The 25,800-nt window shown below is 39.4% G+C and overlaps 1 protein-coding gene and 1 pseudogene across 2 annotated transcripts in view; one reads left to right on the top strand and one right to left on the bottom strand.

Annotated features, from left to right (window-relative positions):
- The window catches only part of Mrrf (mitochondrial ribosome recycling factor), a 69,241-nt gene that overhangs the window by 41,566 nt on the left and 1,875 nt on the right, over nt 1–25,800 (bottom strand). Inside the window, exons 2-4 of one of the 2 annotated variants that reach the window (XM_075986037.1) lie at nt 22,065–22,276; nt 8,732–8,887; nt 2,992–3,110 (exon numbers count right to left, since the gene is read on the bottom strand). In XM_075986037.1, coding sequence (XP_075842152.1) covers nt 2,992–3,110; nt 8,732–8,887; nt 22,065–22,248 — 459 coding nt within the window. In that variant the 5' untranslated portion in view covers nt 22,249–22,276. The remainder of the gene's footprint in view (nt 1–2,991; nt 3,111–8,731; nt 8,888–22,064; nt 22,277–25,800) is intronic. The other variant, XM_075986036.1, reaches the window with a different exon arrangement.
- Nucleotides 12,975–13,645, top strand: LOC142856823 (transcription factor BTF3 pseudogene; annotated as a pseudogene).

Below are 25,800 nucleotides of genomic sequence, written 5' to 3'. Positions count from 1 at the left end.
GTAGATGAACGAGTACTCACTCAGACATCAAGCTGGGCAGTGTCTCACTATTTCCACCTGCACAGTGGAAGCTGCAGTGCCAGTGAAGCACAAAAGCTTGCTGAATGAATACTCTTAGTAATTCCATTTAAGTCAACTGGAAAATGCATCTCCTGACTTTACTTCAAAACCTTACTTTATAGTTTTTTTATGTCTTCATATTTAGGGAAAAATGTTAACTGAGATTTCTCATAAAGAAACTTACTGAAAGTTTATCTAGGTACGTATATTTTGGTTTGCCATGGTAGGACTCAGGCCTTAGGAAACTATAGTCATTTCCCTAACAGTATGTTTAAACTATTCATAGGTCAAACAAAAAAGGCATATATGCATATACAATTTCCATTCCTTATCTTTAGCTTTTAATTCTGTCACTGGAGGGGAACACTCCCTGGTATCACAAGGCAGACTGGTTGCTTTGTTCTCCATACTAACCAACTGGCAGTGGATACTGGCATACTGTATATTGAGAAAGATCACTGACCCAATCTAGGGACTGGCAGAGAAGAGTTCTACTATCAATTAATTAGCAATGCCTGTCCTTGCCAATCCACAATAATGGACAAAAGATAGCAAAATGTCTGTATACAGGTAAACAAGGTCTTGAGAATTCAGAGTCAACTCTGTTAGTGCCATATCAATTACTGGCCTTCCATTTCTTTATACCTCAGTGAATCCCTAGAATACAAGGTACTGAAAACAGACCTCTCGTATCTCTAACCACCAATAGTTTCCAGCCCTCCACATAAAACCTACTCACTTGGAGGATGCAAAAGACATCAGCGAGTTAATGCAGGATGGTGAAGAGCACAAGCCTACGTGTCGAGCAGAACGATGTGCCTAACAGTGTGAAGCTAGGGAGGCATTTCCCTTTTCTGAGCCTGTTGCCTCATCTACAAATAATGGAGCCTACTGATGGTGTTACCGTTGTCACTGTTATTTGCTTTTGCTCAGATGATGCTGCTTTCATTCACTTCTCTTCTTTCCCATCATTAACTGTAGCTTCAGGCATGTTTAGGGAAGAGGACAGCTGTGTGCATAATTTATCAAGCGGAATATAGGCTAAACAAATGAAACACAGGTTTACATGTAAATCTGCACTGTGTCACAACAGCATGACACAGAAATGTCCAGGCTTGGAAAGAAAGTCAACTGCACATGAAACAGAAAGAAATTCTATAGACACAAAGAGGATTAGCTGAGCATTTTGAAGCCATGAACCTCAGTACTCTGTGGGCAGATTCTAAAGCCGGGGGAAGGAAGTATTTAGTTAGAGCTGTTGGTTTATGCACCCACCAGATGAGATAAAGAAACTCACACTTCCTCACTGTGCCTATGCCTGCGCCCTCTACTGAGATGCTGGGTAAACTTTTTCCAGAACCCAGGGGATGGCACACTAGAGAAATGGCAAAGATACTTTAGTTGAACTTCCTAAGAAAAAATTAAGCAGTTAATACCTCCTTCTGCCTCGTAAGAGATGCTCTGGTGGCCAATCAGGTGCTACTTCTGTGAATAACATTTGCCATTTAATAACAGAAGTGGTTGGCTCTGAAAAGCAATCTGCCTGATGAGGTCTTCAAGCTGTGTAATTAGGAGGCTAGTCCCTAAATTGGCCTACAGTGCCTATGGGATTAGATGAACAGGGCAGAGACGCCTCAGGGGTTCAGAGGGGGACAACAGGGAACAAGTTGACAGTTCCTTTTCATCTGTTTCTATGCTCCTCAGTAACGCCATGAATGAGTGTTTCCTTTCCACATACCTAATAACACATATCCACCAATGTAAAGACAAGGTATGGAGCAATTCCATGTTATATATGACTCTTCTACTGCAAGCTTACAATCTAGTGAAAAAGTGACATCTACACTGAAATTCAAAACATGAGTGGCAAACAGCCAGCAGAAAATGTTCCAAGTCACAAGAACAGTACCTACAAACACCCTGAGGGTGTAATAGTCATGACTTATTTTAAGGCCAGTCTGAGTACAATGGAGTACCAGGAAGACAATGCAACAGAACTGCAGACTGGATGCAGGCTGAGGCCAGATCACCAAAGCCTTTTTTGTCCACAGTAAACATTTTGAATTTTCACTTCTTAAAGATCATTTGAATTGTGAGAATGATACAATCCAACATATATCTTGAAACGTTAAAGTTCACTGTGGCTGCAGGATGGAGAACGGAGAAGGGCAGTGGTTCAACAAATCCAAAAGTGCGCCTGCTGCCTCAGTCGCAGGACCCTTCTGACTGGAAACGATTTGTTCTACTCCTACTATTAAACTGGTCTGTCAAATCCAATGCACAGCCTGACATGAATACAACTACTGACACCGAGACCAGAACAGGACGGTCAGGCGATGGGGGCAGGAGAGGAAGTAACTTGCTAAAGGAAAAAGCAGAGAAAGGACTGGATTTCACGTTTTCTAGGTTTCTCAACTACAGTTAAAACCATAGAGCCCCAAGGTTAAACGCAATTCATCTTCCAGTCTCTAATGCCAGGCATTGCTTATATTATTCTGTCTAGTCTGAAAGAAGGTGAAGTCCTGGAGGGTCTTCTCCAAATTCTAATACAGAGGTAACAAAATGGCAGCTCTCAGGCCATATTTGGCCCATTAAAATGTTTTATTTAGGCTCAAGGTTTTTTGTTTGTTTTGTGTAGCCTAAGTTATCCTTGAACTCCTGATTATCCCACCTCCACCTCCCAAGACCTAAGATAACAAACACATTCCAGGAGATCTGACACCATCATACAGAGGTACAGGCAGGCAGAACACCAATGTACGTGAAATAAAGATAATCATTTTTTAAAACTTTAGAGATAAGAGACTTACCTTGTCCTATATTTTTTTTAATAAATTCCTTCCCAAACTAAGGGAACATTTCCTTCTGACCTGATCAAACCTCCACTATTCAAAAGACTGAAGACAGATACCTTTCAATAAGGCACCTTACCTCTGGAAAACTGGCCATATTCACCAGAATCAACTGTGGTGACTTCATGGAGATCTGGCCAATGTGATTTAAGGCAAGCTTCCCATCAGCAGTTACCACAGTAATATGATCAAGGGATCCTAAGGAAAAAGCAAGAAGGTTTTAGAATTCTAAAAGACTTTAGAAGCCCATATCTCTTTATCTAATTTATCTAAGTTAGATATCTTTATCTAAAATTCAGCAAACACACAGGAATCCCTTCCCAATGTGACGAGGCTGTTCACAGGAGCATTTTCAGGCAGTGGATAGAGTATGCAATGAACCACGTTGGAATTCCTTACTAGAACCAAGGTAAGTAACCATTCTGGTTTGCCTGGACTTAAAGCCTTTCCTGTGACATAGGACAGATCATCACTGAACGAAGCCAGGACAGGAACTCAAACAGGGCAGGAACTTGGAAGCAAGAGCTGATGCAGAGGTCATGGAGGGGTGCTGATTACTGCCTTAGAGAACCCAGGACCATCAGCACAGGAAAAGTACTGCCCACAATGGCTGAGCCCTCCCCCATCAATTACTAATTAAGAAAATGCCCACAGGCTTGCCTACATCCTCATCTTAGAGAGGCATTTTCTCACATGAGGTTCCCGCCTCTCGGATGATTTTAGTTGTGTGGAGTTGATATAGTAAACTATCTAGCACAAAGCTGAAACTGAAAAGTACTGATCCTCCTGTCAGTAACTCTGCCACTTACCAGCTACAAGACCACTAAGGAATAAATCACTTACCCTCTCTCTAGGTTTCCAACTCAGCATAAAAATAGCTGCTACTTACAGAATTAGTGATGACTCCAGCAATCACTGGAGAAACAGCCAACTACATGACATACCAAAGAACAAGCACTGGAAAGTTAACTCCTCCTGCCCCTCGGTATTATTAATAATAATGCTATTATTATTACCACCACTTTAGAGATGAGAAAATGAAACTTGAGGAAGATAAATGGACCAAGATCAGAGTTATCAAGTGAAAAACGATCAAGAGCCAAGAGTCAAGCTCAAGTGTGCTCCAGTCTGATTTCAGGAAGTCCTTCCCTTCTCTACACAGTTCTGAGCACAGAATCATCAGGGCTTTTGCCCGTACTCTTGCACCCCCAGATATCCTGATTCTGTTGTAATGTTTTAATTCACCACACAATTCTAGCACATAGCCAGTTTAGAACAAGTTCCTCTTGCCACCCTTGCCTTTGGTCCTGAGACCCCCTTCAGAAACAAGTACCATGCACACACACGCATGCACACGTGCATGCACACACACACACACACACACACCATATATATATACTAAATCTTATCTTTTTCCACACCTGATTTCTGTAAATTCCTGGGCAATTTTTTTCTAGTCAAAAAGGATAAATAAACCCACAGCTCTAGATAGGAAATTCTTCAAAGTCCCTGTTTCCTATGCAAATGAAACCCTTACCACTCACAGTAAGAACCACTCGTGGATGGCTCTTTCTGAGACACAAAGAGAATGGGGTTGTGGAGGTGGGTGAGGTATCCTTCAAATAAACTAAAGCTATTCTCAAACACAGTGTAGGATTAATGCAGTAAATACCACACTATGACCCAATGACCTGATTTGGAGTACTCAACCAGATTCAGTGTCATCATGACAGACAGGGGTTGACACCACTGGCTTTAACCTGAAAAAGTATTGGAGTATAAAAATAAAAAGTCACCATGATTCTAAAATCCAAATACCTAAATTCAAATACCAGCTCACTGCTTCCAAATTCTAAGCACCTTTTGGGCCTCCATTTCCTGATCTTTAAATAAGACAAAAACTGTACCTCAAGGGCTTTAATGAGGATTAGACTTAAAACTATATTGAAAAGCATTATAACTAAGACCCAATAATCCTGCTATTATTTTTTGGGAAGTTTTGTATTTTAATCAAACTAATATCCTTGCATGTAATTTTCCTTCTATTAGGAATATACTTCTCCTTTTTTTGAAATTATAAAAGCTATTTAATTCACGATAACTTAAAAACAAGAATAAACTTAACTAAGTATAGATGTCTACTTTAAGTATTACCAAACATCCTAGTGGTGGTGGTACACGCCTTTAATCCCAGCACTTGGAAGGCAGAGGTAGGGCAGATCTGTTAGTTAGAGGCCAGACTGTCCTAGAGTGAGTTCTAGGACAGTCAGAATTACACAAAGAAACCCTATCTTGAAAAACAAAAACAAACAAAAAAATTAAAAAGCAATGGTTAAAGGAATTGAAAGACTCACAAGATTGGAAATATCTACCACATTCATTGACTAGTTAACATTTTTTAACTGACCACATCACCAAAAGTGATCTACAGAATCAGCCATTGATTGACATAAATTAGTTGACTAAATCACTTTATAATTTTTTTAATGTTTTCTCATCTTTTAAAATTAACTATAATCACTGTGCAGTGGTGGCATATGCCTGTAATCACAGCAGTCAGAGAGGCAGAAGAGCAGGCGGATCTCTGACTTTGAGGCCAGCCTGATCTACAGAGCAAGTTCCAGGACAGCCAAGGCTACAAAGCAAAACCCTGTCTCGGAAAACAAAACATGAACAAACAATAACAACAACAAAGTAACTATAATCACTTAGCAATTTTAGTTCCAGGTTTCCATACATCAATAAATCAAGCTGAAGAGAACTGGTATCTTAATAACACTGAATCGCTCAATTCATTGAATTTTAGATTCATTAATCATTTCCTCAGCAGCCCTTGAACAAATCATATCTGAAGCTGGGTCTGCTGACTCACTCTCATGACCCTAATATTCGGTAAGCTGAGTGAGCATGGCTGCTATAAAATTCTAGAATGTGATTTTTTTCCTCAATACTTTTATTTTTTTCCTTTTTTTATATTTATTTATTTATTATGTATACAGCATTCCTTCCATGTGTGCCCACAAGCCAGAAGGGGGCGCCAGGTCTCATTATAGATGACTGTAAGCCACCATGTGGTTGCTGGGAATTGAACTCAGGACCTCTGGAAGAGCAGTCAGTGCTCTTAACCACTGAGCCATCTCTCCAGCCCCTCCTTTTTTTTTTTTAGATCCCAATTTCTGATATATATATTTTAAAAAACAGGTTTTACTATGTAGCTTTGGCTGGCCTGGAGCTCACTATGTAGTCTACTATGTGGGATAGTAGATATCCCAGTCTACTTTACTGCGATAATTCTTGCTCCTTCTCTAAAATCTCGCTGTGGTGGTATCTAATCTCAAGAACCTGTCTGACGGGGCTGGAGAGATGGCTCAGAGGTTAAGAGCATTGCCTGCTCTTCCAAAGTTCCTGAGTTCAATTCCCAGCAACCACATGGTGGCTCACAACCATCTGTAATGGGGTCTGGTGCCTTCTTCTGGCCTTCGAGCATACACACAGACAGAATATTGTCTACATAATAAATAAATAAATATATTTTTAAAAAAAGAACCTGTCTGAGTCTTCAGTTGTATTGCAGACCCTTCTTCTAAGCCCTGACGCATTCTAAGCGTAGTCTTAAGTGACTGAATATGTCCTATAAGCAAAGCTCCAGTGCTAATGCTTTTTAATATTACTTGCTTTCATTATCTTATAAGATGATTATTGCTGCCACCATTTTACAGATGAGGAAACTGAGGTAAACAAAATGACTTGCCAACATCATAACAGCTCTTAATAACAGAGCTTAAATCCAAGTCTAGGCAAGACCACCTCCAAAGCCAGGCCTCCACTGTTTTGCTGTTAGGTCATTTCTATACGCATCAGTTTACTTGTCTGCCCTTTTATCTGAGGTTCTAAATTCCTGGACATTAGGAACCAGATCTTCCCTCTCCATGTCCATATCTATTACAGTAGTTCTCACTACTACTGTGGCAAACACACAGATGAATGAAGGACAAAGGGGAAGCAGTAGGAAAGAAGAGATCAAACCTGCATCTCAGACAAGTGTTGACAGACATCTGCTGTCTCTGAGACAGACACAGGATGGAAGGCAGTGAAGAAGAAAGTGCTGCTGGTCCAGATAACAGCGAGAAATGATATGGAAGAGCCAGTCTAGCAGAGAGCATGGGCTATGTGTAGTTTGTTTTACCCAGCTTCTTCACAGCCTCAAAATTTACACAGAACATTACACAATCTTAGCCCAAGGAAAAGAAGGGGAGATCCAAGGGGAGGTCTGCTGAAGATAGATCTTAGTTCTGCCTCCCTGACTGGCTGTTAAGAGCCTTTGCCACAAAGGCCCCACATGGGCAGTGTGCAGTTATAATGGTGCCTATCCCTCAATCTTTATCAACATAATGCATCAAACCCTTCCCCTCAATCTGTCCCCAGTGGGAATCTCCCTCAAGCTCACTCCTATCCCTCATTTTCTCAGAGGTTAACAGTTAACAAATTACACTCCCACCCTCTTTCCGAGCCCATCATCTTCATAAGTTCAACAAGAGTGGAACTGGCCGGCTCATTTTAAGTATCACATTTCTCCCTGGGCTTCTCTCAAGCTGCTCTCTGGTTTCGGCTGCAGAATGTTAACAGGCAGAAAGCACAGGGGAGACAGAGCACTTTATCAGTTTCATACCTAAAATAATAAGCAAGCTTAAAATAAACAGTTGGGAAAGATTGAATGGCACGCTTTACTGTCAGCAAAGGCAGAAACACTCCAGCACAAAGGTTAACAAATGCCAGGAACTGCCTTCTAGTCTCACACCAGATCGCATCTTTGAACTCAACGTGGTTCTGATCATTTTTATAATGAACTGAGTACTTTTCAGAAACAAGTTCATGAAATGTCTTCTATTTTCCTTACAAACCTCCCCAATCAAAACATGAGTGGGAGAGGCTGAAGTTCCCAAAGACACCTTCAGAGGGGGTCTCAGACTTAACTATAGGATGATGACAACTTGCAAAAGGCCAATTTAACAGCAATTGGATTTTTCCTGCCCGCTTGCACCATTAGCTGACAGCCCACTTCTCTATCACATCTGCAAACAGTTCTCCTAGACAGTTCTGACGTTTCCCACTTAGAAAGGCCACTTTTAGGAAGCTATTAACCTAAACGGAATCTTCCTGGTAAGCTCATGGGCAGAAAGGCCTCAGGTGGGCAAGTCTGCAGAATTTGGTTTACAGTGCTGGATAAGAACTGCCAAATAGCCGGGCGATGGTGGTGCACGCCTTTAATCCCAGCACTAGGGAGGCAGAGGCAGGTGGATCTCTGTGAGTTTGAGACCAGCCTGGTCTACAGAGCTAGTTCCAGGGGCTCCAAAGCCAGAGAAACCCTGTCTCGAAAAACCAAAAAAAAAAAAAAAAAAAAAAAAAAGAACTGCCAAATAGGGCAAACTAGAAAAAGCAGACTAAGGACATAGAACTATGAGGCTAGATACCCACATATGCTTATAGTTCCACAAAAAAACTACTTTGTGAGAGTGTAATTCCACAAGCACTGATCATGACAGGTTTTGCTTACTGTTATGCTGGTTCTACGCGGGCCAAGCACAGTGCTACTCCACGGGCGACAGTCACTTAATGGACACACGCAGCACGGTTCCAGAACCATGATACAGTTAACTCACTTACATTCTACAGCAGGAACTGGACAAGGAAACTCCTCAGTTACAGAAAAGTAACTGCTCATAAACACCAGTTAGTGGTGCCAAAGCTGGGGCGGCACGGTGACACCCCATGCTCTTTCCCACTGTAACACTCCCTGAAACACGGGTTTAACCACTAACCTGGTGCAGTCCTTATGTTGAGAGTCTTATTGAAATTATCCTGGAGTGCTTCCGTCACAGATTTCATTTCTTCATCCACCTCCTCCAAGTTGATTATATCCTCCACCAAGGCTGTGTTAATATTCACCCTGGCCTGGGGCTGTCCTTTCCCTTTAGCTAAAAAGTGAACATACAGTGAGCAGAAGAATAGAAGCATACACAGAAACAACATGCATTGGCTTTTTCTTAAGTGCCTTTGTGTACAGGGCACTATCAAGTGCTAGAAGTTTCTAAGAGCATCTCTGCCCTCCACAAACACTCACATCTACTGAGTGTCAGCTAGCTCCCAGGTCTGTGCTAAAAGCCTTAGCTACTACGAAGGCCATAGGCTTTATAATTAGACACTCGGGACTAACATGCTACAGTGCGTGTGGGCTGTATGACCTTGGGCAAGTTATTCTGTTTGTGAGGATTGGATTCTCCACTTAAGAGGACTAATCTGTATTATAAGGCTGTTACAGGAATAAAAGGAAGCCACTTACATAGCCAAAAGAGTACTCTACATATCCATGGAATCCAGAATTAAATTAACAGCTTATTTTTCAGAAAAATGGAACATCAGAAAGGTAAAGTGATTTGCCTAATGTCACAGGTCAGGAAATGGTCAAGTCAAGATTTGGTCCCAGAGCTGTCTAATTTTAAGCCCATGAACTTTTCATAAGACAATCTCCACAAATCTAATGGAGAGAAAGGAAACATATTAATTCAGTTTCAAATGCATACTAAGACAAGGTTATGCTTAGCACTGTAGGCTGATCTAGACAAAATGGACTGCAGAGACATTAACTCCTACCCATCAGAGCACACTGGCTTGCACAATGCTGGAGATGGATGGATTCTGACTTCACACCTAAACCATCGGGGGTTTTCACAGACATTCTAAAATGTGCACGTGACACAAATACTCTTGTGTTTCTACACGGGTGTGGGAAGGAGAAGAAAGCTGGAAATGGACAGAATCTGAGTAACGAAGACTGTGATGCTCACTCACTAAACATTTAACAAAGCATTATTGAAATCCACTCAGCAATTTTCAGTGTCTATGGCCAGCTTAACTCTGTGTTATCTGTGTTTGACATCCTAATTTGCAATGCAATTTCAAGCATGCTCTTCTGTTTGTATTCAAGATAGATCTGAGGTAGGAAAATGAGAACTTGAGGTACAGGCCATTGAAATATTTTGTCCAAAGTAACCAGCAAACAAGAAGCAAGATAACTTTTCCAGAGGTTTGTTCAAGTCACCATCTTCCTTGAAGCCCCACCACTTTTGAGTAAACAAGCTAAGGGCTTAGAAATTTTGGAACTAATAAAAGATGTCAATTCAGAAAAACGTATTACGAGCAGGACAATAGAAGCAAATCTGTATCTGGACAGATTGTAAATGAAGAAAATCTAAGACATACAGATAATTTTAAAACCTGGAGAGAAAAGACAGATTTATCTACAAGGAATCAAAATTACATGTTGAACAAAGAGGCAAGACACAAAGATATATACTACAGCTAAAGAGCCACATATAAGAACAGTAAAACAGACAAAACCAACCCACGCCACCAGACGTCTGGATAGTAAGTAATTACCTGCAAAGGGCACCAGGAGAGGGTGGCACTCACTAGATGTGGGTGAAAAGGGACTTCTCATGTGCTGAGAATAGTCAACCCCAAGACCTGAGTGTTCTACCACTGAGCTACAATCCCCAGCCTCTAGTTTCTGAGACAATGTCTTGCTATGTATGTATGTCTGCTTCAGCCTCCTGAGCGCTAAGATTACAGGCATGGGTTCTCCCAACACCAGTTCTTGATTGAGGAGTAAGGGGAGTCTTGGTTACACTGGTGATTTCAGTTTGGAAAAGTTAGCAAGTTGTAGTTTATTTCTGTGAAAAGGTTAAAAAAAACAGCCAAAGGTAACTAACTACCCAAGTAAAGACAGATTATACACATAAAGCTTGCAAATCGCAGAGAGGAAAAGGGAATAAAGAACCCTGAACTTAATAGAAAGGAAGAAAAAGTTAGAAAGCCACAAAAAAGAACAAAACAAAATTAAAATGTAAATACTCAACAAATAAGATAAACAGAGATGAATCAAAATGACTAGCTAAAAGTTCAAGGTTCTCAGTAAGACTTTAACTTAATCATATAGAATATACAAGAAACTTTAAAATATGTGAAAAGACAGGTTTAATTGATAGGGAAATTTTATAAACCTGAAAAATATTAATGAAAACAAAGTGAGTTTTATAATAGTAAGTAAAACAATGCATTAAGACAATGCATTATTAGAAATGAGGGCTACTTCAAAATAATATCGGAAGATTTATAACAATTCTGGGCATATATATATATATATATATATATATATATATATATATCCTTAAGGCAATCTCAAAATTAAAAAGGGGAAACTGTTCAATCTACAATTACACTGCGAGATTTTAACATACCTTTCTCAGTAACTGGTAAGCAAAGCAAATAAAAAGTTAAATAAATAGAAAACGTGATTCTAAGTACAGGTTGCCTTTAATCCCATCAGGATTAAAGCTATGATATCTGTAAATTCAAGGCCAGTTTGACCTACACAGTGAGTTCCAGGCCAGCTAGAGCTACATGTTACAACAGACCTTGTCTCAAGAAGGAATAAGTAGAAAACACAATAAATATTATTGTCAACAAAATAAAAAACAAATTAAAAGACTTTTAGCCTGGCGTTTGTAGTAGCCTTTCATTTGTGTTTTAGTAAATAAAGCCTGCCTGAAGATCAGAGAATAAAACAGTCCCACTGGTCAGTCTTACAGACACACCTTTAATCCCAGTAGCCACACTAGTTGCCATAGAAACCTGGCAGTGTGTGCCTTTAATCCCAAAACTAGAGAGGATTGTAAAACAGGAGGAGACTGCTTTTAGTCACAGTCTCATTCTGAGATTCCTGGAGGCAGGATCGCCATTTCAGACTGAGGTAGAGGTAAGAACCAGTGGCTGGCTGCTTTGCTTTTCATATCTTCAGGTTGAACCTCAATATGTGACTCTGAGCTTTTATTAATTGTGCATCAGGTGGTGGTGGTGCACGCCTTTAATCCCAGCACTCAGGAGACAGAGGCAGGCAGATCTCTGTGAGTTCTAAATCAGCCTGGTCTACAGAGTGAGTTTCAGGACAGCCAGGACTACACAGATAAACCCTGTCTCGAAAAACAAACCAAACAAAAAACAAAAAAGAGATTCTTTTTAAAAAGCTTGTAATACTGATAAACTTTGGCAAAATGATGATGATACAAAAGATGCTAAGAAAAAAGAACATAAAAGAGTTATCAAAACAGTAGAAGTTTTAATCTTTTATTTTGTTTTGTTTTTTGAGACAAGGTTTCTCTGTGTAGCCCTGGGATAGTAGAACCTGCTCTGTAGACCAGGCTGGCCTGGTCCCCCTGCCTCTGACTCCCGAGTGCTAAAAATTTTTAATCTTAAGAGGCCATTAGGATAATTTTGACCAACAGCTTTGAAAACAGAAAAAAAAAATCTAAAATATAAGCAGTCTCGTAACTATTAAAGAGACTAAATCTATGATTTCAAGTTTATTTATGTATTCCAGATCCAGATGAATTTACAGGCAGGTTCTACCAAGGAGGTAAGGAACTTTAACCGTCCTATTACGTCCAATTACAAGAGATATGCACTCATCTCACACAATGAGGCTAATGTAAGCAACAAGACCTAACAAGGGCAGGGAAAGAGTTAAGCCCTAGATTATGTGGGGTTATATTCAGCCTAAATTTGCATATGCAAGCACAGACTAAAGAGTCTAATATATATCCTATATACAAACTTGATAAATCCAGAAATGAATACACAATTATGTATCAAACACAATATATATTTAAATTATCAAAACCAAGCAGGGCTCTTATCAAAACTGCAGTGATTTAACATCAGAAAAGCTATGGCTGTTGATTTCCTCCATTAACAGACTAAAGGTAGGGGAGTACTGGAGATCTGGCAGAGTGTAGGACATGCTCAGCACACACCAGGCCCTGACTTCAATTCCCAGTACTGCAAAAATTAAAGGAGAAGGTAGAACCAACTCAATAAACACAGTCTATCATCTGATTAGAAGTTAGTGCCTTTTAGCCATCTTATGTTCCCATGTGTGTGCGTCCTATCTCAGCTGGTTGGCTCGAGACCCCCTGAGCACGAACCCTAGTCCCCCACTCCGACAAGATGAAAGAGACGATCATGAACCAGGAAAACAGCAAACCGCATACACAAGTGTGCACTGGTAGGAAAGGAACTGCTTGCAGAAAGAAGACGATCACGAACCAGGAAAAACTGTAAACTGCAGGCACAAGTGCGCAGAAAGAAGGGGTTCACAGAACGGCCAGAGCAGATGATAAAACTGCAGTTCTCCTTAAAGAAGTTAGGGGTGAACAATATCTCTGGTACTGAAGAGGTGAACATGTTTACAAACCAAGGAACAGTGATCCATTTTAACAACCCCAAAGTTCAGGCGTCTCTGGTAGCAAACACCTTCACCGTTACAGGCCACGCTGAGACCAAACAAATGACAGAAATGCTTCCCAGCATTCTAAACCAGCTTGGGGCAGACAGTCTGACTAGTTTAAGGAGACTGGCTGAAGCTCTGCCCAGACAATCTGTGGTAGAAGAGCACCACTTGCTACTGGAGAGGATGATAATGAAGTCCAGATCTGGTGGAGAATGCTGATGACGCTTCTAGAAATGGGGGAAACTGAGTGGAGGCACCTTCTGAAGAAGTGTGCTACTGTTTTATATCATGGCTGCTTTTTAAAGGTCTTTTGTTTATGGATCTGATCAAATCAAGAGTGCTAATATTTTTTAGGCCCAAATCCCTTATTCACTGCAGCTCTTTTCAGTTTTTGCTTAAACACAATTCATTCTTTGCAGTAAATTAAGCTGAATAAGCCTAAGACTAAAGTTCAGGAAAAGGTTAATAAAATTCTTTGCGTAGTAACAAACAAAAAAGAAGTTGCTAGTACCTTTTTAAAAAGCTCAAGGAGCCGGGCGATGGTGACACACGCCTTTAATCCCAGCACTCGGGAGGCAGAGGCAGGCGGATCTCTGTGAGTTCGAAACCAGCTTGGTCTACAGAGCGAGTTCCAGGACAGGCTCCAAAGCCACAGAGAAACCCTGTCTCGAAAAGCCAAAAATTAAAAAAATACAAATAAAAAAAATAAAAAGCTCAAGGATTAGATATATTTACTTAAAAGGGACGATGAAAAATAGAAAGGAAACATTCTTTACATCAACATATAAGAAGTGTTCTCTAGGGGCTGGAGAGATGGCTCAGAGGTTAAGAGAGAGCACTACATGCTTTTCCAGAAGTCCTGAGTTCAATTCCCAGCAACCACATGGTGGCTCACAACTATCTATAATGAGATCTGGTGCCCTCTTCTAGCTTGCAAGCATACAGCAGGCAGAACACTGTATACATAAATAAATCTTTAAAAAAAATAATTCCCTCTAAAGTCAAGAATAAAAAGGAATGCCCATTATCACCAATCATACTTACTCAGATTAGACTAGAGTGCAGGGAAGGAGAGTACTGGGGTAATGGGATGAATGTGCAGGCATATGCCACAAAGAAAATTAATTCCATGTGAGTTTCTTCCCTGAAGTAGACTGGTGCTGCCAAGAGCAGACAATACCTCATTGTCATAAAAAACAAAAAAAAAGTACCTATGTTATTAAACCATCTTAAATGCCATTTTCTATAGACCTCTAAAGTCTTTGAAGATGACCTGCTTATCTAAAATATACCTTTGTTTGACCTTGAAAACTTATCTAAAGTGACTACGAGTTCAGTTATAAATAGGTGATTAAGTACTAATCTGCATTACCTTATCCTAAACAATTGGTAACAACAAGGACTAGAAATTTGCATTATATTGTTAAATAAGTTGTACAGGTACAATACCTTGAACGGGAGTAGAAATATAGGTACAGTAGTTCTAACAAAATTAACCTCAAACTTATATCAATATACAAAATTTGTATACAATATACAAAAGGCCAATCTAATATAAAACATCTAAAACTATTAGTTGCTTTTAAAAAGTAGACTCAATAATCTCTTTTATCTTACCGTATTTATATATGCTTTTTTTTTCTTTTAAAAGTAGATTCAATAATCTACCCTTTTATTCTCTCATATCTATATACCCCTTTTTTCTTTTCAAAACAAGAACTCTGAATCTAGTCTCTGTTGCCCAATGTGCCTCCTGGCTGTAACCAATAACAACTTGTACCTAATCCCTCTAAACAATGAAAAATAGCTATAACCCACTGAATGACCAAAAACTACCCACCCCACCTCTTGGGAATGTGGCTGTTTTATTCTCAAATTTACTTCTTGTTGTCTGGGGCACATGGCATCATTAGGGGATCCTGAAAGGAAAAATTTGGGTTAATTGTCAAGTCCTGGATGAAGCAGCTACATCATTTGTTGTCTAGTCTCTGCATGCTGGGAAAGTTCAGGGCTTGTCTCAAGTCCTGGCTAGAGTAATCTGTAAGGCTGGATCATCTCAAATAACCACCTTGAAATTGTTCTGAACAATTCCTAATTTTGGGGATATTCTCTTTTGGGAAGTTACATCTGATCAAATGAAAAGCATTTGTTAGTTTTATAGGTTAGTTTAGATTAAATGATCATGCAGTTTGATGAACTATCATCTCTTCTAAGTAAGAGGTGTCTCTTGTTCAACTCAAATCTTTATCAATTTTGATGGTATACATGGCTTTTCTTCTCCTGTGGAAACAAAAGCAAAACCCCTTCACCAACGTGACACATGTCCTGGTTTCCAATCTGAGGTCAGTATATCTTTAAAGTATATCAGTTGATTTAACTCTGTAGATTTTGTCTATTATCCAATGTCTCTCTGCAGCTGTTATTCCTTTCTCATCAGCATTTAGAAACTTCAAAGTTAGTAAAGCAATCTATTTCTGAGGGTATTTATCATCCCTTTCTGTTTATTTAACATATCCTTTAGATATGTTATCTTTCTATAACTGCCTGGCCTGTAGGAGTGTGTTGTGTGCCTGCAATATGCTTTATATTATAAGGAAAACAGTTTCATTTTCACAGAGACATATGCTGGGACATTGTCTGTCTTTATTTGTACAGGTGTACCACATGATGGCCGTAACTTTTAGCAAACGTGTGAGTACCGAAACAATGTTTTCCAAACTCAAAGCAGCTGCCTTCTGAAAACCATAATGGGTATCAATTGTGTGGTGAACATACTTTAGTTTTCCAAATTTTACAAAATGGAGCACATCCATCTACCAGATTTTATTCCTTTGAGTACCCTTTGGGTTATTTCTTGCATGTAGTGGAGTGTGGCTGTATAAGGAGCAAAAAGGACATTTCCTTATAATCTCCTTAACTTGTTGCCATGTGATACAAAAGTCTTTTTTTAACCTTTGCTATTGGCATGATGTTTTTATGAAATTCTGAGGCCTCCAGAACATTTCCAATCAATAACTAACCAATTTCTACATTATCTTGTGCTAGAAGAACTGGCAGACTCGTATGGCATCAGATGTGTGTTATATATATTGGATGATTCCTATTCCTAATTGTTATCTTGTAACTGAATAAATAATAAAGTCAATTCTGTCTCATCTGGTATAAATTCAGCAGTTTCAATATGCAAAGCAACTCTTCCTACATATTGCAAATCTATAATTATGTTGAGGGGTTCTTTGAAATCCCTTAGTAGCATGAGAATAGCATATAGTTCTGACTTTTGGACAGAATCATAAGGGTTTTGATCCACTTTACTTAAATTTTCTGATTTTAACCTGCCTTTCCTGATTTGTATCAGTAAAGAATATACGGATTCAGTTATTGGTGTGTCCCATAAAATGATGAGAAGGATCCAATTAGCTCTCTTTATAAGTCAAATTCTCTCACTTTGGGGATAGTTGCTGTTAATCTCTCCCCCCAAAAAATTACTAAAAGCTCTTTGCCAATGTTCACTTTCTTTCCATTAATGGTTAATACCATCACTATTAAAAGGTATAAATTATAATTTTGCTGGGTCTATTCCTAATTGATAAAAGTCTCAATTTTCTTTTTAGAATTAACTCAGAGACCTTTTCCACATACACTTTTAATTTTTTACTCCAAGTATGTGGTAAAAAGATACACTCTAAGGTAATAACTTCCTTCTGCATTAAAGTTCCTGTAGGGGAATTCTTGGAAAGTAATATGACCAGAATGCAGTTAAGACTCAGATCCATACAATACACTTATTTCTCTTCTACCAAAGTCAATTCTCTCTCAGCTTCAGCTGACAATTTTCTGAACTATTAAAGTCCTTTTCACCACCTAAGGTTTTGTTTAAGTTAATCAGGTCATCAGGACCTATCCCAATAGGAAATATCTCCTAGCAATCTCCTAATTTGTACCTTTTGGTGTCTTAACTTTTTGTAAGCCTATTTTATAGCCTAAATAATTAATAGAATCTCATCTTTGCAATTTGTAATCCCTAACAAGACAAATTTTTCTTTACTTCTTTAAATATTCTTTTAACATATCTACATTTGAATCAGATAGTAAAATGTCATTGATATAATAATGGTAAAGTATAGACTAATGAAATTGCATACATATCATTTCCAATGGCTGCCCTACAAAATATTGGCACAGGATGGGGCTATTTAGCATTCCCTGTAAGAGAACCTTCCATTGTTATCTCTTAGCAGGCTGAGAATTATTATAAGCAGGTACTGTGAAGGCAAATTCTTCTCTGTCCTTTTCTTTTAAAGGTATAATGAAGAAATAACCGTTTAAATCAATAACTATAAGAGGCCATTCTTTAGGCAATAGAGAAGGCAGAGGAATGCCAGACTATAGAGAGCCCATTAACTAAATCACCTTTAATTATTAACAGTTCTTAGATGTTTCCATTCTTCATTTTCCAGATTTCCTTTTAACAACAAATACAGGAGAATCCCAAGGGCTGGTTGATTCCTCAATATGCTGAGCATCTGGTTGCTCCTGTATCCGCTGTTCTAGAGCCTGCAGTTTCTCTAGTGTTAAAAGCCATTGCTTAACCCATACAGGTTTGTCTGTCAACCATTTTAAAGGTAGGGCTGTCGGTGCCTTTGAAATATTAGCAGCTGCTGTGTCCTGTTCTTGTACAACCTGAATGGTTGGTGACTGTTCTCTATAATATTTTGTAATATTTTCCCCAAAAATCATAACATTAATTTTTCATTTGTTTATAACACTAGAGGAATGTTAATCTGAGTATTCCATTGCTGTAACAAATCACATTCCCATAGATTCATTGCTATATTAGCCACATATGGTTTTAATAATCCTATCTGTCCTTCTGGCCCTATACATTTGACCCATCTCACACTCTGCTTTATCTGAGATGAAGTTCTGATCCCTAAAAACTGAACATTTACATCCTGAGGAGGCTAATTTGGATGCTAAGATTTGATGAAATTATTGTTACATCCACACCTGTGTCTACCAGACCTTCAATGGTAACATCACTTATTCATATTTTTAAATTTGGTTTTGTTCACTTATAGAAGTTTGCCAAAATACTCACTTTATGATTCTTCCTAAATTTCTTGTTCTCTCTTCTATAGTTGTTCTATTATACAGAGCAGTATGGTTTCTTACAACAGGCATTAGGTTCTTTAATTGCTCTGAAAAGAAGTTTCCTCTATGATGGAAGAAAACAACTGGACCGGATTTGCTATACAGGCCTGCAAGACGCTCCTCACAGAGTTTCCCTACAGCAAAGGATTACCCTGAATATTCCTCATTGATCTACATTTATTAGTCCAATCCCTGCATTTTCTGCACCTTCTGCATAAATCCAGAAGGGAGGGGCATTCTGAAGGGATTATGCTTAGAAATTCAATTATTATTGGTCTAGCTTCTTAATTTGGCATCTTTCTATTTACTGCTGATGTCAATCTTTGTAAGAAATATATAAAGGCTTCCTTTGGGCCCTATATAACTTTAGTAAATGATTCAATTTTTGTTCCTATTTCTCCAGTTCTGTCGCAAGCATTCAAATCTGCTGTGTGGCATAAATCCAGGGTGTGGTCATCACATACAGCTTGCCTTTCTGTAATAGCATAATCTCCTTCTCCAAGAATTTGATCTTGGGAGGTTTCTTTACTCTGTTGTTCAATAATCTTAGCCTGTTCTCTGAACCAGGTACTCCATTGTACTTGTGGACCAGGCTCTAAGTCTTTAGGGATAATTAATTCTATTACAAACTAGCCACAAATTTAACATTTGCTTCACAAAAGGTGAATGCATGCCATATGACTATTGCTTCCCTGAATCTCCTTAAATCTAACATTGACAGAGGAGTCCACTTAACTGTAACAGAGCCTCTGCCATTTGGTAATTCATGTAAGGTTACTGGATATATTTAAGTTGGTTGTTTGAAAACCAGGCTGTTCCTCTCTATTCTTTTTTTTTTTTTTTTGGTTTTTTTCGAGACAGGGTTTCTCTGTGGCTTTGGAGCCTGTCCTGGAACTAGCTCTGTAGACCAGGCTGGTCTCGAACTCACAGAGATCCGCCTGCCTCTGCCTCCCGAGTGCTGGGATTAAAGGCGTGCGCCACCACCGCCCGGCCATTCCTCTTCTATTCCTATAATGCAATGCTAAAATTGGTTCTTCATTAAATTCTGTCTGGATTTAAATCTGTGATCTGTTTTATTAAGTTTTTCTGGGGCCTGTATCAGATTAACCAACTTTCTTAGTGATATGACAAAAATGATAAAGCTGACAATGTTTACAATTGGCATTACATAAATCCCATCTAAATTAGATATCCTTTCATTTAATTGTTCCATTTTCAAACTGTCCAGCATATTATTATACAGAGACCCAAATCCCTCCAGAAAAACCCTGTCTCAACAAACCAAAAAAAAAAAAAAAAAGATTCCTGATTGTCTTATACTATCTACCTATGATATTGGGGAAGATGTGAGACTGACTGTTCCTGCGTAGAGCAGTAAAAGCCTGACTGGATTCCAAAGCAGCTACCTAGTTTGGCAGTAGCCCAAGAAGGGGGTTCAAGAAGAGCCAGCAACCCACAGCAGAGAGAGGGAGGGGGCTGTCTAAAAAACACACAGGATTGTTCGGAAAAAGCACGTGTGGTGGGGGGCCACCTGAAGGCAGAACTAGGCAGTCTAGGGTGGGTGTGTCCTGTGGCCTTTGGAGCCCAGGAGCTCCTGGAGTTTGGGTGGCAGCTGGAAACTGTTTCAGAGAGGCTACAACAGGAAAATCCCAAACTTACTCATGGGCTTGGGGAAAAAAGAAAAGAAAGCCCATTTGGGTGGAGCTAGAGAACCACAGGCAGCTAAAAAGTTATAGGCAAACAGCTTTTTTTGTGAATCTGTACCCCAAACGTTAGGCACCAAATGTAGTGCGAATAATAAAAACCCAGAGACAGATATTGCTGTTCAACCGAGATCAGAAAAGCAAAGCAGCCACGTCACTAGAGAGCTCTTACCTCTATGAAATCTTCAGACTGAAAAGTGGTGCGAAAGAATTGTCTGTATTCTGTCAATCATGTTTATTTTAAATAAACACTGATTGGCCAGGCAGGAAGTATAGGCAGGTCAACCAAACAGGAAGTAGAGGCAGGGCAATGAGAACAGGAGAATGCTAGGAAGGAGGAAGCCCATTCCTCCCATTCCTGCCCAGACCACCGAGAAGCAAGATGTAATCTGCCCAACTGTGAAAGGTACTGAGCCAAGTGGCTAGCATAGATAAGAACAATGGGTTAATATAAGTTACAAGAGTTAACAAAAAGCCTGAGCTAATGGGCCAATCAGTTTTTAACTTATGGAGATCTCTGTGTGATCTTCTTTGGGGCTTGCTGGCTGTGGGGTACCGGGTGGGACAGAAAACCCAACAAGCAGGCCCCTTCATGTTATAGAAAAGAGAACAAATTCCTGTGTCATCCCGCCTTATATTCCTCTCCAGTGCTGGAATTAAAGGCCGCACCACTGCCCAGTCTCTATGGCTAACTAGTGTGGCTGTTGGGATTAAAGGTGTGTGCTACCATTGTCTGACCTGTATGGATAACTAGTGTGGCTGTTTTGTGTTTTGATCTTCAAGCAAGCTTTATTTAGTAAACTACACATGAAATATCACTACAGTATTCTATTGTAGAATGACTCCAAGGAATCTAAGAGAATGAAAACAGTCAACTCTTTGAGGAGCAACCACAAAGAAGAAGCTCCTGCTTGCAGGCCATAGTGAGCATCTAGAAGACTCTGACATCACGGCATCAGAATCCCCAGGTTTCCTCTTCTTCCTCCATCTGGAGGAACAACTATATCCTGACTTCTATATTTTCAACTTGTTAACATGTATATTTATTAGGTAATTGTAAGGATTTCTTCACTGGAAAATTATAATTGTTTTCAGTAGATAATGCTAAGGATTGGATTAGAAAACTTTAAAAATAACATACAAATCCAACATTAACAAGATAAGTCTTCTAAGGGTTAATTTTCTTTCAGCAGTGTGTTAATCTTTCTTTCAATAAAAGCAGATCTGTGTGAAAGCAGAAAAGGAAAGTCCCAGTGGAAACACTCAGCAGCACATTCTAGCACCACCAGGGACAGCAGGACTCCTGACCCACCCCAAACAGCAGGTTTGCCTCATCGTCCTCTGTCATCCATTTCCCCAACCAAGTTTCTGAAAATCTAATTACATCAATATAGCCCTGGAGAGCGCTAAACAACAAAGAGAGAGATGATCATCATGGCAGGCAGCTAACGAACAATAATCAATTTTACAACTGATTAATTAATTACTTCAGTTCTAAGTGTGTCAAGAGTAAAATAATAGTGTACATGACTTCATGGAACAGGGGACCTGACCCAGGCTCAGGCCAAGGAAGGCATCCCGGAGGAAGTGGCATTTAAGCTAAGACCTGCGGAACATCAAAATCTCATTCTTGGATGACATAAGCCATTAAGATCATCCATCTAAACCCGTGGCTTTAATGCCCTGTCACCCAAAACCCTTCTGGATTTAATTATACCCTCAATTCAAATCTTCCTAAAGAATGAGTGTATGCTGATCCCTGCCACAAGCACTCCGGTGGGCTTGATACTTTTACCTCTAGTTTTGTATCTAAATGAAATAAAGTAGGCATTTTATGAGCCTACAAGAAATAAATGAGGTATAATGGTAACAAAACAAGCCCTAGGCTCAACAAATCTCTGAGATCTCTTAAATGCAAAAAAGGGCTGAGAGGGGAGGGAAGTCACCTACCTTTAGCTTTCTTGGTTGCAAACTGGCGAACTGGCATGGCTGGGTAGGCTAAGTATTGCCTTTGGTCATGTTGTCTTCCATGCACAGGCTTCATGGAAATTTCTGAAGCAGGTCTGGTCAAAGTAGTAAGGTAAGTGCAAAAGGCAGGGTGCAGCAGGCGGAGGCACTTTATTCCCAAGGCCATGATGAAAGAGAATCCACAGAAACAGCCACTAAAAGGAATGAGACAAAAGATCTCAATAAAAGAAAACCCATAGCAACTTTCAAAACCAATTCATGCCAACTACCAAGCAAGTCCTCTAACTGAGCCATCAACTCATACATTGCCTCAAAAAGAACTATTATCCTCATCTTACAGGAGGAAGAAACTGGTGTTCAGAGACTTGAGCGACCCACCCAGACTGTGGAGTTCTTTCCGTGCATCTAAATGTCTGTTAAGCAAATGTGCAGCAGCCCAAATCTATGATGATGTTAATTAAGCCCTTATATGAGCAAAAGCACAAACCCTTGATAAAGTTTAAAGAGGAAAGGCAGAGCACTAGAAGGGACTATAAGTAAGAAAAACATTTTAATAGGCATAAAATGACTGGAAAATTTACATGGCAGCATTTAATTAAAATTTTCTTTGGTTCCTTATGCACTGATTACCAATTAGAATTCACTTTAATTTGAGTCTGAAGTATGATTGAGGTTTGAGGTCTTCCACGGTTTAGAACTAGGAAATGCCAACATCCATTGAGTTAACACAAGTTATACACATTTCTGAGGTCTCTGACCATACAAAGAGGCTATTGCTTCTTCTGAGACAGAACACAGTCCTAGTCAACAAATATCACACTAAGAGCTTCTGCCAAGAATCTGGTTATTACTTAGCTAAAAATTAAGAACAATTAGTACCAAGTGTCTGGAAGCACTATCTTTGGAAATCACCTCTCATTAAAAAAAAAAAAACCAAACTGCGAAAGTGTTGACGCAGCATAACGCAATACACAAGAGCAGGCACTCTGCAGCACGAAGACATAAAACCCAATCCCAGCTCCACCGTTTACTAAATAAGAACTGTTGAGTCTTCACTTGCTCTTCTGTAAAATGGGACTGGTACTTATGTCTTCCAGTTGGGAATAATGAGGCTAGGCAGGTAAAACACTTGACATGGTCTCTACTGGGTAATAGGGACATAAAAAAATACTTATTGATTGTTATCAGTTTTCATTTCAAGAGCGTCTGTGCTAGGGTCAGATATGATGAGTACACTTATACATGTCAGAACTTTCAGTCAGATGTGGATGTAAATTTCTCTCTGGGGTAACTCATCCTTTCCCTATCAGTGAGAAAGATAGGCCTCACTTGAAAATGAAACACTGAGTACACATAAAACATCCAGCACGGTACCTGGCACACGTTAACTGCTCAAGGTGTGCAACTATTATTAATTATTTTACCAGCATACTTTTTCTAATGAAAAGAAAATGAGCAACACACAATGCCACATGTGGTGAGGCATGCCTACAATTCTTGCAGTTAGGAGTTCAAGGTCCATCCTCAGTCGAACAGCAAACTGGAGGCTAGCTCAAGCTAGATGAGAGCCTGTCTTTTAAAACATGCAAAAAAAAATGAAATGAATAAAGGAATGGCAAACAATTCCTTCTGATGGGATTTTTAACAAGTTCTGCTGGACAGCAGCAATCAGCATGCCAGGTCTACATAAATGCAGGCCTGGCCTGCTTGTTTTACTCATTCATTTCCTCCTGTCAATAGTGCCACAGATAAACATTATAGTCCCCACTTTGGAGACGCTGAAACTGAGGCTCAGAGAGATGAAGGCCCTGCCCACGACTGTAGAACTAATAATAGTCCAATACCACTTAAGAACCGTTCACAAAAGTTTGGCTCTGAGTGACATTTCTAAAGCTCAGTTTCTACCTAATATAGCAATGCCCAACTCAAATTTATATCCAAATATGGCTGTAAAATAATGTACAGTTTAGGTTTTTGTAATTGACAGGGTCTCAATCTGGCTACAGTGTGTATGACAGGTTTCCTGGAGTTCCTGTTGTGGGTCATAATACCAAGCCACAAAGCAACAGGAAACTAAAATGGGTTAGAAATAAACAACCTTTGGCAGAAAATTCAGCATCAAGAATCAGGCCCAATACATGTGAACCGGAAGACAATTCTATAAATAAACCACATTGCTTTATGCTTGAAGCATTCATTTCAATTGCATAGAAGTCAGGGAATTAATTTCACAGTGGAAGTTCAATAAAGCAATCGGGTAGGTCTCTAACCTTAGGAACATGAACACTCAGGTCAGTATATGAAGCATTAAAACTATAAAGAAGAAACTTCCTATGAGAGAGCTCAAGTATGTTCCAGATACATTAATGCACTCACAAGAGAATCTGTTTCCCCACTACCTGTGTGACCTTGAATAAGTCCATCTTTCTCAGCAACATCTTCTACCACATCTTTTCACTTTAAATAACTAATACTTTTAGCTGGGTGGTTGTGGCACATGCCTTTAATCCCAGCATTCAGGAGGCAGAGGCAGGTGGGTCTCTGTGAGTTCGAGGCCAGCCTGGTCTACAAAGCAAGTTCCAGGACAGCTAGGACTGTTACACAATAAAACAGCATCTAAAGAAAAAAAAAAGACCTAGTATTTTTTAATAATAATTTATTTTTTTATGTGCATTCGTGTTTTGCCTTCATGTATGTCTCTGTTGAGGATGTCAGATCCCCTGGAACTGGAATTACAAACAGTTGTGAGCTGCCATGTGGGTGCTGGGAATTGAACACAGGTCCTGATAGAGCAATCAATGCTCTTGACCACTGAGTCATCTCTCCAGTCCCCCAAATAACTAATAAACTAATATTTTAATATTATGTTTTGTTTACTCTTTAAGAGTTTCACATACTTACAAACCTACATCCTGGCTTGCCCATTGTCCTAGCAATCCTTTCCAACCAGCTGTGTATTGTGCATTGATATGCAACATATATTTCTAATATTTGAACACGTTGATCGTGCTGGTAAGCAGCTGGAAGATCTTGTATATGAAATACTTTTCCCATCTTATTGTATTTGGTTATCACATACATTTTACAAAATAAACTGATCTTTCATTTCCTCATGAGTTTTTTTTCTGTTCCTAAGTTTTCAAATATTCCACTAAGGATGCTGGAGAGATGGCTTGAAGGCTAAGAACACTGGCTATACTAACACAAGATCTGAATTCGATTCTTAGCACCCACATGGTAGCTCACAACCATCTATATAACTTCAGTTCTAGGATATTCAACACCCTCTTCTGGCCTCCACAAGCACTAGGCACATATATACATATAAGCAAAATACCCATAGACATAATTTCTTTCTTTCTTTTCTTTTTCTTTTTTCTTTTTCCTTTTTTTTAGTTTTCCAAGACAGGATTTCTTTGTGTAGCACTGACTGTCCTGGAACTGTCTCTGTAGACCAGGCTGGCCTTGAATTCACAGAGTGCTGAGATTAAAGGTGTGCACCACTACACCACCCTCCATCCTCCCACCCCGCTCAATAAAACATTTTTTAAAAGTCATTAAATAAGCTCAGTATGGTCTCCCCTTATCTCTTTACCATCTGCTTTTCCTTAGATTTCACCTTAACCATCAGTCTGTCAGAGCACAGGGTCAGTGGCCACCTCTTCCAACTAGGTCCTATTTCCTGAAATCCAGTTTTCATACCCATACTCCATCACAG

This window comes from Microtus pennsylvanicus, chromosome 9 (genome assembly GCF_037038515.1).
Source record: "Microtus pennsylvanicus isolate mMicPen1 chromosome 9, mMicPen1.hap1, whole genome shotgun sequence".
NCBI classification, from domain to species: Eukaryota; Metazoa; Chordata; class Mammalia; order Rodentia; family Cricetidae; genus Microtus; species Microtus pennsylvanicus.
This window is presented reverse-complemented; position numbering and strand designations above follow the sequence as displayed.